The sequence below is a fragment of the Cucurbita maxima genome, unplaced genomic scaffold (assembly GCF_002738345.1).
Source record: "Cucurbita maxima cultivar Rimu unplaced genomic scaffold, Cmax_1.0 Cma_Scf00059, whole genome shotgun sequence".
In the NCBI taxonomy this organism is placed as follows: Eukaryota; Viridiplantae; Streptophyta; class Magnoliopsida; order Cucurbitales; family Cucurbitaceae; genus Cucurbita; species Cucurbita maxima.
In genome coordinates this window covers 510,176-521,845 of record NW_019272075.1, presented here as the reverse complement: position 1 = coordinate 521,845, position 11,670 = coordinate 510,176, and the positions used below count along the sequence as shown (strand labels likewise).

General features: G+C 35.7%; 1 protein-coding gene across 4 annotated transcripts; it reads left to right on the top strand.

The window, feature by feature from the left end:
• Nucleotides 1-5,159: 5,159 nt before the first annotated feature.
• On the top strand, nt 5,160-11,440 carry LOC111471846 (chaperone protein dnaJ 16-like). 4 transcript variants are annotated; one of them, XM_023117511.1, is made up of 13 exons: nt 5,160-5,513; nt 5,581-5,758; nt 6,739-6,862; nt 7,519-7,601; nt 7,720-7,831; nt 8,411-8,515; nt 8,785-8,835; nt 9,343-9,432; nt 9,874-9,982; nt 10,087-10,235; nt 10,313-10,366; nt 10,456-10,687; nt 11,141-11,440. In XM_023117511.1, exons 2-12 carry the CDS (start codon nt 5,622-5,624, stop codon nt 10,663-10,665), a joined length of 1,224 nt encoding a protein of 407 aa, XP_022973279.1. In that variant the 5' UTR covers nt 5,160-5,513; nt 5,581-5,621; the 3' UTR covers nt 10,666-10,687; nt 11,141-11,440. The 4 variants fall into 4 exon arrangements, with proteins under 4 accessions (XP_022973279.1, XP_022973278.1, XP_022973275.1 ...); XM_023117510.1 differs by having other exon boundaries at nt 5,161-5,507; nt 10,755-11,438; XM_023117507.1 differs by having other exon boundaries at nt 5,161-5,513; nt 10,755-11,438.
• The last annotated feature ends 230 nt before the right edge of the window (nt 11,441-11,670 follow it).

Below are 11,670 nucleotides of genomic sequence, written 5' to 3'. Positions count from 1 at the left end.
ATATTCCGTTGTTTGATACCACGTGTTCTAAGAACAGAGTTTTCGTAGCCAAAACTTGCACTTGGAGAACTTGACGTACAACTTATTCTCTCTCAGAGTGGTTAGGACTTTTCGAAGGTGTTTTTGGTTCATTTTTTAGTATATTAGGATATCGTCTATGAACACGATAACGAACGTTTCTAGACAGTCCTTGAACACTTAGTTCAATAATTTCATGAACACAGTTGGGACATTGGTGAAACCAAATGACATCCCCACAAACTCGTAGTGATTGTATCTTGTCCTAAACGCTGCTTTTGGTACATTCCCTTCTTTAATCTTGATTTGATGTTACCTTGATCGGAGGTCTATCTTAGAGAATACCTTCGTCTCCCTAAGTTGGTTGAATAGGTCTTCTATGCGACGGAGGGAGTACTTGTTCTTTATCGTCATCTTATTTAATTCTCTATAATTGATGCACAGGTGCATTGATCCATCATTCTTTTTGACAAACAACACCGGCGCACCCCAAGAAGATACGATAGGTCGGATGAAGCCTTTGTCTAGTAGGTCTTGTAATTGCGCCTTGAGTTCTTTCAACTCTGTTGGCGCCATGCGATATGGTGCTTTGAAAATAGGCCCACGTCTCGGCTCGAGTTCTATGGAAAAATCTACAACTCGAGAATGAGGTATCATGGTAGGTCTTCCGGAAAAACGTATGAAAATTTGTTCACTACTGGTATAATGTCTAAGGTGAGAATATTCTTTTTTATGACATTCTATACTAGCATGGTTTTCAGCTAACCAATAAATGCTTAGTATTACATCAAAGTCTCTTATGCTAACTACTATCAGATCTACGCTTAGGGTTCGATCGACTACGGTTATTTGACCATCTTTTACTCTATCCTTAGCTACTAAGTCTACCCTCGCAGGGGTACTTATAGACAAAACATGCCATAAGGGTTCTAGTTCGAACTCTACTTGTGTATCAAAAGGAACAAATATAAAAGAGTGCGTAGAACCATAATCAAGAATGGTAAAAAGTGTATCTGCCACCACGGTGTCGAACCTCCCAATGTCTCTATTGGTTGACGCATATACCCTAGCTTGAGCACGAGTTTGCATCAGTCTGTCCGCCTCTTCCACTGCGCTGGATGGGTTAGGTTTGTTTTTAGTGTCCTTGGCCATGCAGTTGATGGCTATAGGACCTTCTTGGCTACATTGAAAACAAGCTCTCATCCCAGCCATACATCTTCCTCTGTGTAACTTTCCACATATCTTACACTCTAGTTCTCCCTACCTCTAGCCACAGTCTAGTTCTTGGGGTGTCAGTCAATACAATCGAGGAGGGTGCCATTTAACTTGTCGCAGGACAGGTTGGTTGGCATAGTAGGGCCTACGCACCAGTGGTCGATGGTCTGAGTTCCTCGAGTCGTAAGACTGTTTGCGTCCAATAGTAACTAATTGTTCTTGTCGTCCCTCATCCTTGGACTTCTATAAGGCCTTTGCAGTTATCAAAGCTTCCTCATATGTTTTTGGGTCTATAGCTTCCACCATGCGGTGGATCTCTAAGTCCAAGCCTAAGACAAATTTCTCAGTCATCTTTTGTTAAGTGTTTACCAAGCGCAAACCTTTTTAATCTCATGAAATCTCTATCATATCTTTCCACCGAGTGTCCACCTAAATCAAATGGGCAAAATTCTACTCTCCTAAGTGGTTCTTCGTCGCGATAGTCTTACTTGAGGAAGGCCTCCTTAAACTGATCCCACTCCATCATTCCCCCTCCTAGGTCAATACTATCCTTATTATCCCTCCATCATACTTCTGCGTCCTTTTGCAGTGCAAATGACGCACATGAGACTTTCTGGTTATCCAGCATCCCATCAACTTGAATATGGTTTCCATAGACGAAATCCACATGTGCTTCTATTGGATCTCTCGTAGTATTGGTGTATAGATGGGTACCGTATCGTTTAAAGTCTCGTAACCAATTCGTCCCTTTGGCAATTGGGGAACTGTTGGCTTGTTGGGTGACCGTATGCATCATGACCTAAAACGACTCCCACATCAGTCTAGTGGTGGGGTCTACTCCAGCTGCTAGTGTCAGTGGTGCAGTCTAGTGGTGGGGTCTACTCCAGCTGCTAGTGTCAGTGGTGCAGCTTCAGATGGCTGTGCGGTTTGTGGTGGTTGTGCAGCATGTGGTGGCACAACTTGAGGCGGTGCAGTTGCATAAGGTGGGCTCGCTTTAGCCTCACATCTTCCTCTTCCTCTAACAGGGGGTCGCCCCTTCCTCGTCTTCGTCTTCCTCTTCCACGTCCTCTAGGCGACATGGTTCTAGAAACCAAGAAAGATAGTATTCCTTAAGACCCAGGCTTGCTAATATAAATAACACTATATTGCATAGCATACAATAATGCAAACATATCACAATCAGCATGTGCAATCAACCACATATTCTTAATTTAATATATACAATATCACACATCATATTCAATAATATCACATAAAAATAATGTGCATGCGATTAAAGGGTGTTTCTTTTTTTTATCTTACACAAGGCATACCGGACGGTGGCGGGGCATGATGGTGGGACAATAGAACGTGTCAAGCCTACCTCGTAGGCGAATCTACAGAATCTATAACCTAGAGCTTTGATACCAACTATAACGACCCTAGATTTCAGCTTCCTAAAGTCGCTACCGTCATCTTAGCTTAAGCTCATATGCGGAATATCACTCTTAAAATATCATCTTTAAAATCATAATTTCAACATAAACATAACGTCATCATTGAAAACACCGTCATGGTCTTACGTGTTTAGAAACATAATTCAAAAATAAATTAAAATAATAACAATAAATAATTCAAAACATGAAAGGCAAAACAACTTATTCTAACCTAAGTTTAGGAAATTTAAATATGCTTCTAGCCTATGCATGTGTAATGATCTCTGATTGCAATACTATCGTCAACCGTACAAAGGCACCTTGCCTTTACCAGAAAAATGATGTTGCACACAACCTGAGTATTTCGAAGAATACTCAATAAGTGACACCACTGTAGGGGACGTGAAAATGCAAACACATGCAATGATGCTCTAGGGACCTATCATTAAAATATCCTAGGGGTGGCCTCTAGTCTGAACTAAATTGGATGTGCAGTACTTCTCTACACACGATTCACATGTGCGAGCGTGAATCCCTAGGAGGTTCGCACCCTCTAGACCCATCATAGTCGAGCTAGCTGTCTGTAGTGATGTTCGAAGGTCAATAGACCCCTGAATGTCATGCACGACATGATCACTATCATCATCGTAGCATACGCATCCGTACTTGTCATCATAAAAGGGAAAGTATCCCGATGCTTATGTACATACAAAAATGCTTGAGGTCCCTATGGTTTCTCGTCTTTAAACATCTTTATGACACGACCCTAATTCCAACTTTATATTACTATGAGTAATATATGCGCATTAACTTTTCATCTTATCATCATCGTTAACATTATCTAGAGTTGTGTCTTAGGAAAAATTATCGTAATCATGCAATATGACATCCACAATATGTTTCTCAACTTAATATGGAAAATAACGTTATATTAAGGAAATAACAACATTCTACATCATCATATTAACATGCATCGTCATCATCATAAGCATATCATAATCATCGTAAAACGTCATAAAACATCATCATATAACTCATACATGTCAACATATATCATACATCATACGTCATACATCATAATTCATCATCAAGGCATCATAAGCATAAAACATAAATGACATGTGTCGGTACTACTAGGCACTTGTCATCATACATCAAACAAATGTCTACTCGTAATGGGTTGGATTGGTTTGTTGTGGACTCTAGGCCGAGGTTGGTTGCGTTACTTCGACCCGAATCCAGATTTGACAGATTCGTCTTCCTTGCCCAACTTCCTGCATATTCCGATTATGTTTCTCTCTCCTCTATACATCATTTTCGATGTCGTTTCTCGTCCTTTTTCTTCCTCTACTTCTCTGTCAGCCTCTCTTCTTCCTTTCCACAAAGTTTTATGACTTGTAGATGCCTAAAACGACAACTCATGAGATCCTTAAAAACTCAAAACTCAGATCCCGTTTTCCTATGAATATAAGCGCTGATAAGGTGTGTGTAAAGACGTCGACGATCAATTTAGTGTCGTGGTCCTTCCGTTTTAGGCATCGTTTCGCGAGTTTGGTATTCACCAGAAAACTTCACCGAATCTCTCTCTCTCTCATTCCCTCTCTCTATGTTTTCTCTTGTAAGTACACTATGAGGGTTGGCTAGAGCGTGAGTGTTCGTTTGGCGATTCATGGAGCGAGCGTTGCTCGAGAACTCCAGCACTTTACTAGAAGTATAGTAAAAGAATGAAAAGTATCATACAATACAAAACACAATTATATGATTTACAAACATCTTATTTCCGAACATTCATTTTAAACCAAACTATGTCTTATATAAAATCTCAAAACAAAGACCCAAACGATGAATTTAGGAGTAATTAAAGCAATTAATACTATTATTATTTGGGTAAGTACTAAGTCCTAATAGAGAGGCTACCCAATACAATAATGTTATAATAATAATAATAATAATAATAATAAATAAATAAATAAATAAATGTTTTTGGGGTTGGAGAAAGGTGTTCACATTTCTCATTTGTTTCCATTAAAAACAATTATTGTTCCACGTGCATTTTTTATTTTTTAAATTGAAAAACAATTGATGCATAAATAATTTTTAATTAAGAAAATTTTAATTAATATTTAGGTTGGATTGAGTTCAAATAAATGAAAATTTTATGGCATACGATACTATTATTTATTTTTTATTTAATTATATAATTATTTTATTATTATTTATACGATAAATTTTAATTAAATATTTAAAAATAAATAAATAATGTTTTATAAACTAACATTTTACCTTTATTAAAAACAAAAATTAAAATAACGGATAAATTTTAATTATTTTAAAAATTTATTGATTTATTAGATATGAAACAAAAAAAAAAAAAGTTAAAATTAATTTTAAAAAGTAGAAGGGTATAACGGTAATTTAAGAAAGTTTGAACACTCCGTATTGGGGGTACAAAAATTTTGAACATTCCATGGTTAGTCCTATGATTGTGGAGGCAGTGAAGCTTGTGGCTAATAGCGTAGCAGGCGGTGCTCTGTGAAACTGAATCAAACAAAGAATGGCGCACTTCGCACTGTGACAAATGGTTTGAACTTCGAAATTTCATTTTGTCGATTACCGAAGCAAGCACGATCCGACACCTAATCTCCCCCCTTCTCTCTCCTCTCTCTCTCTCTCCTCCTGCTATATGATTCAAAGGCCAAGAGCTTTGGCTCAATGTCCATGGATTTGTTCTCTGTTAACACGAGCTGACGTTGTTTGCGTCGTTTGAGAACAAATTCCATGGTCAAATTGCTGTTGCGAGCTCCAGTTTGAATCTGAAAGAAATCCCAGCTTCAGACGATTTTAGGGTTTTTTTTTTTTTTTTTTTTTTTTTTTTCTTCTTATTCTTCGAGGAGAATTCTATCNGGGTTTTTTTTTTTTTTTTTTTTTTTTCCTTCTTCTTATTCTTCGAGGAGAATTCTATCGTTCCTAATAATGCCGGTGCACGGATCCAAATCTGAGAAACCAGATGCGGCGGTGTTGCACCGTCGAGATGCGTATGATTTACTCGGTGTCTCCAGGAACTCCACGGACCAGGAAATCAAGAGCGCTTACAGAAAATTGGCTCTCAAGTACGTTCTAAATATCAAATGTTTTACCTCTGTTTTCTTCAATTTTTTATGGCTATAAAGAGCACTTTCATATTGGAACATCGAGTTCGTTTGCTATCATTATCCTATGCTTTATTCTCAGGAGACATGGAAGGGTATTCTTGTTTTTTCCGGTAGGATAGGATTTCATGTAAAGTCATATTTAGATTGTTCCCCAACTACTGCACTTTAACCCTTTACAAAAGGGCAGAGCATCGGTTTGTGACTTACCGACACTTAACTGTAGCACTGTGAATTGCTTATTCTGCCCCTCCCAACACAAGTGGGAATGAGTGTTAACAATCTTAGAATTCCTTGTTAATTCTTGATTACACTTTCAGCCCGAGGTTGTCAAGTTAGGGGGATTAGTAACAATGGAAAATCTTAATTTTATCATTCAATTGTCATATACAAGGTGATGGTGTTTATACAATTAGCATCCTCAAAGTAGATTGGGCTTATATTATAGTCCAGAAATGTCTGAAATTATCAGAACACTAATATAATCTTCCCTTGTCTTGGTAGCTTGCCTAGGAAGTATCAAGAATTTCCAAAAGAAAGTGGCGAATTTCATCTGTTGTACGTTCAAGCAACTTTTATGATAGTTTAATCACCATTGTTATTCCAGATCACCCAAACCAGTTTTCTATGCTTAAAATAATTCTTGCGTGGAATATCATTTATGAAGTCATATCCGTTGATTCTTGATTACAATTTCCTGTGAAACCCATTATCTCTTCTTTTTTCTGATGTACCAATGTGCTTGTTAGTCAATCTTTTCCTTGCATAATGAGTGATGAAACTCTATCAGGTAATATAAGCATGCTTACAGTGTGATATGTTACATCTATAATGGTAAATTATGGCTCTTTTATATCAAGGTGGTCTTCATAAATTTTTGGTTTTTAATCCTCTTTTACTAAATATGTTGATAGATCATGAAACTCTAATTCTAAAACCAGGTATCATCCTGACAAGAATGCAAACGATCCCAAAGCTGCTGACATGTTTAAGGAAGTCACTTTTTCCTACACCATTTTGTCAGATCCAGAAAAAAGACGACAATATGATGCTGCTGGATTTGAGGTGAAATATCATTCTTGTGAATTTGCACATTTTAGGAAAATTACCATGTTCAGATGTGTGTTTATTTAACGGCTGTACTTTGGCTACAGATGATCTTGGAGAACTTTGACGATTTAGCCAACCAATTTATAATAAATATCTAATCATGAAGTCAGCAAATTCAAAAATAAATAAACAAATGAGTAGGACTAGACAAAAATTCATTAGTACTAGTGAGTAGGACTAGACAAAAATTCATTAGTACTAGTGAGTAGGACTAGACAAAAATTCATTAGTACTAGTCCCTCGCAAGATGAAACAATTTAGACTAAGTTATTCACTCTTTTTCTATTTACTAGGTTTTAAACCTTGAAATTAAATATTAATTTTTTTGTATTTTCAGATAATCTTGTGAATGTATTAAATTTAAAATATGTACTTTGAAGGAAAAAATTAAAGAAACTATTAAGAAGATTAATATATTTATTACATAATTACAATAACTATTAAATAAGGGGCCAAAGAAAATCATAAGCTTTTCCTCTCAAACCCCATCTAAAATGTTGTAGATTAAAAAATTTAAACTAAACTGAAATTACAAAAATATCATTTGTTGTTGTGCCTTATGAAATGTGTTTCTTCAAAATGAAGAAAGTTGTGATTTTACCTTTGCCTAGGCTGTTGAAACAGAAAGCCAAGAATTGGAGCTGGATCTTTCAAGTTTGGGGACAGTGAACACCATGTTTGCTGCCCTTTTTAGGTATGCTTTATCCTTTTTTTGGGGGGGGGCGGGTGGGGGGGTGTAATTCTTCTCACTAATGTCAGATTCTCTGAGTTTGTCATCTTGCTTTCTATTTTAATCCGACCTTTGATTGCAGCAAGCTTGGCGTGCCAATTAAAACAGCTGTATCTGCAACAGTTTTGGAAGAGGCACTTAATGGGGTTGTGACTGTTCATCCGCTTCCATTGGGCATACCTATTTCTAAGAAGGTGCACTGTTGCACCTAATATTTGTCATTCATTTGGCCTCATTTGATAACTTCTTTTAAAAAAATTAAGCTTATAAATACTACTTTCTTCACCTTTTGAACATTACTTTCACCTATATGTTGCATTGTTTTAATTTCTAGTTTTTAAAAATGTTTTCAAAATCTGAGGGAAATTTTGAAGACAAAAAAATAGCTCATTTGATAAGGGGGTTAATTCTTATCCAAATTCCAAAAACAAGATTTTAAAACTACTTTTTCTAGTTTCCAAAACTGACTCGGTTTTTGAAAATATATGTAAAAAGTAGATAACAGAACAAGAAAACCCATAGGTGGGAGTATAGGCTTAATTTTCAAAATTAAAAATAAAAAACAAAAAACCAAATAGTTATTAAAGGAGGTTGTGATTTTTATTACTTTTTTTTGTTAAGAACTAAAATGGGTTTTAAAGAAAAGGGAATGCATACCCAAAAAATTGTGAGAAGCAAACATAAATTTTAATATTAGAAAACTCAAAATGAAATTGTTACCAAATGAAGCCATTTATTGGTTTGCTGATTTAGGATTCTGTAATTTTTTACAGGTTGAGAAACAGTGTGCTCACTTTTATTCTGTTATGATAAGTGAAGAGGAAACACAGGGTGGATTTGTTTGCCGAGTTCACTCACCTGATAAAAGCAAATTTAAGGTTCGACTATTACTCTCTGGAATGTAATTGGTGTTTGTCCGAGAACATGTCCGAGAATATTTTTCTTCTTAAACCATGATTATATCGACTTTCATGTTATTGCAAAATTTCCTCCCTTCCACTTTTATGATTACTAAATTTTATGGTTTTATTACTGTTTTAACTGCACAATGACTACAACAAAAATTAAGGACAAAGCTTGAAAATGGAATTCCACTTCATCGTGCATAATTTCTTTTGTAAATTTCTAATTCATTTTTTTGGTGTAGTTGTTGTATTTTGATCGGGAAGAAACTGGTGGATTAAACCTCGCTTTACAGGTATTGCTCAATCTTTTATCATAGCCTTTTTCATTTTTTTTGGTATGTTCTGGACTACATAACTAAATTGCTCAGCAGATGATTACGTAATATAGTTTTTTGTTCTGTAACCTAATGTCTTTGTGGGCAACATCTTGCAGTTGGAGTTATCATGCATATATTGATAATTCACTTGTAATCTGTTCTCCAGTTAATTATATATTACTGCATAATAATTTTATTTTCTTTTAGTTTTGTGATATAATTTGAGACTTGAGGTTTTACAATGTCTATCTAGACAGAAAATGTGAGTTTATATGCATGAGTAGTTCGCACCCTGATAATTTTTTGTATGTATAATTTTGGAGACTTTATTTTATATTCTTTAATTTGATAGTGATTCTTATGAATGCATGTTGAAACACCCCATTTATGTTTATGTCTTCTGCTTGACCATCAATGAACCTTTTAAAGCTTTGCCTTCAAAGCTCAGTAATTGATATGTTTGAATTCTTGTTATATTTGTAGGAGGAGAGTACAAAGGTTGGAAAAGTCACATCTGCTGGGATGTATTTTCTCGGGTTCCCTGTCTATCGGTTGGAACAAACATTGAACTCGGTGCGCCAACTCTAAATTAATTGCTGATTTCAAGTTTAATATCATTTTTTGTTATCTACTTGCACATCAAAAGAAAAATTAAAAATATGTTTGATGCCCATTTCCTAGAATCTGTTTTCATTCAAACAAGAAACATAAATACATTTGATAACCATTTCTGTCTAATCTTTTTACTTTTAAAATGAAAAAAGTTTGCTTCGGAAAGCCACCTTATAGATAAGAAATCATTTGAATTAGGTTTCCATACCATCTGAACTACAGCGACCCTCTAGATCACGTTTCAATTTGCAAATATAAATGTGAGAAAAAACAGAAAACTGGAATAATACGAATGCATCTTTCAAAAGAACTAAAACTATGGAATAAGGATCAACTTGAATAATGCTCAACTTCTTAAACAACATAATATTGTGCTCATTAGGATTTTATTGATCTTTTCAGATGATCTCTGCTAAGGATCCAGATGCTGCCTTTTTTAAAAAATTAGATGGTTTCCAGCCATGTGAAATAATAGAATTAAAGGCGGGGACTCATGTCTTTGCAGTCTATGGTAAATTTGAATAGGTTTTGATATTCAATTACCGAGTAATGGAATACAATATTTCTTATTTCAAAATGCTTGTATGTGGACCTGATGACCATTACATTATCTAGGTGACAATTTTTTTAAAAGTGCGAGCTATACTATTGAGGCATTTTCTGCGGCGTCTTTTTCTGAAGAGAAGCAGAATCTTAGAGCCGTGGAAGCTCAAATTTTGACAAAAAGGGTGGAAATGTCCAAATTTGAAACGGAATATCGTGAGGTCTAGTATTTGACAATTGAGCTCTGTATTCTGTTACTATATGAAAGCGTACTGATGGTTACTGGAAATGTCGATAGGTTCTAGCACAATTTACAGAGATGACTAGCAGATACACTCAAGAAATGCAAGTGGTAAGTTTAACTCGAAGTTATAACACGTCTTTATCTGTCGAAATGATAGCTTCTTTACGACTGACTGCTCTGGCTCCTTTTATCCACAGATCGACGACCTTCTCAAACAGAGGAATGAAATTCATGCCTCCTACACAACTGGTCCTCCAGTAAAACAGAGTAGGAGCCGGATTAGGGGTTCGGTTAAGGAATCAAAAGAAGACAGCCAAATAAGGGAGAGGAAATCTAAAAGGGATAGACCCAAGAAGAAAAAATGGTTCAATATCCATTTAAAGGTTGATAAAAGAAAATCTTGTTAAAAAGAGGTTGAGAAACATGAAGGTATGTTCCGACCGTTGTCGTGTATTATGCGCCTTCATCGACACTATACTCATCTTCAATATTGCAGGGAAGCTGAATCTTTCCCCAAACCTAATTTTTTTCGGTTGCATTCGGATTGATTGGTATCAAAATGAAGAAGATACGAGCGAGTAATAGCCTCACCTGATTGCTTAATCATATGAATATGGCCTTAAACGACATGGAGATGCTGTGGATGACAACTTGTCTACAAAGAATCTCATAGATGGATCCTTCCACCAGCAAAAAGCACGCGTGTGATTGTATTATTTTCCTATGAAGGCCAGCGCTAAACTGCTGTTTGTGTCATATAATACAATCAAGTTTTGTGAATAGCAATATTAGCTGGATTTCGCACAATCGAGGTTTAGTTATATTCATGGAGCTCATCAATCTGCTCTTGTAAGTGTTGATGTTTCTATTTACTGTAGCCAGGCTTGCAATTCTGCTATTTCGTCTCCGACTCCATCGCTGATGCCTGCCTGTAGCTGACATGCATGACGTTACGAGTCGATCCATGCCAATGTCAACCCAAATGCCAAGTTTAATTTGGTATGTAGGCTTGGGAATGAGAGTATAATTTAATTAGTTGAATTGCTCTTGCATTTGGGTTTTCATTCTTGAAAGAGTCCATTTTTGTTTGTAGAAAATAAGAGTGATATTTTCTGTTTACTAAGAAAGTATTCGAAAAAAGTTTGAGAACTGAGTCATTGTGTAAAGAAATAGTTCATTCTATTTGCCTCTATGATTGGTTCTGGAAATTGCACACAGAGTCTTCTCAGAGTTAAGGAATCGATCAAGGGAAGGATTAAGGATCAAAGCTGAAACAATCCTATTATATTTTCTTATTATTCATTATATCCAAACCAACACACTTTAGTCCTACTAATATAATTTAATGATCAAGGAAGAGTTTCTTTTCTTTTTCTTTTCATTCTTAATAATATATCAGCTTCCAAAAATTG

Bases quoted from the DNA above. Each gene is read 5' to 3' on its own strand.
- LOC111471846 (XM_023117511.1), top strand. From the start codon at position 5,622: ATGCCGGTGCACGGATCCAAATCTGAGAAACCAGATGCGGCGGTGTTG. The intron at 6,863-7,518 runs GTGAAATATCAT...ACCTTTGCCTAG, and splicing joins ATGATGCTGCTGGATTTGAG to GCTGTTGAAACAGAAAGCCA. The intron at 8,836-9,342 runs GTATTGCTCAAT...TTATATTTGTAG, and splicing joins GATTAAACCTCGCTTTACAG to GAGGAGAGTACAAAGGTTGG.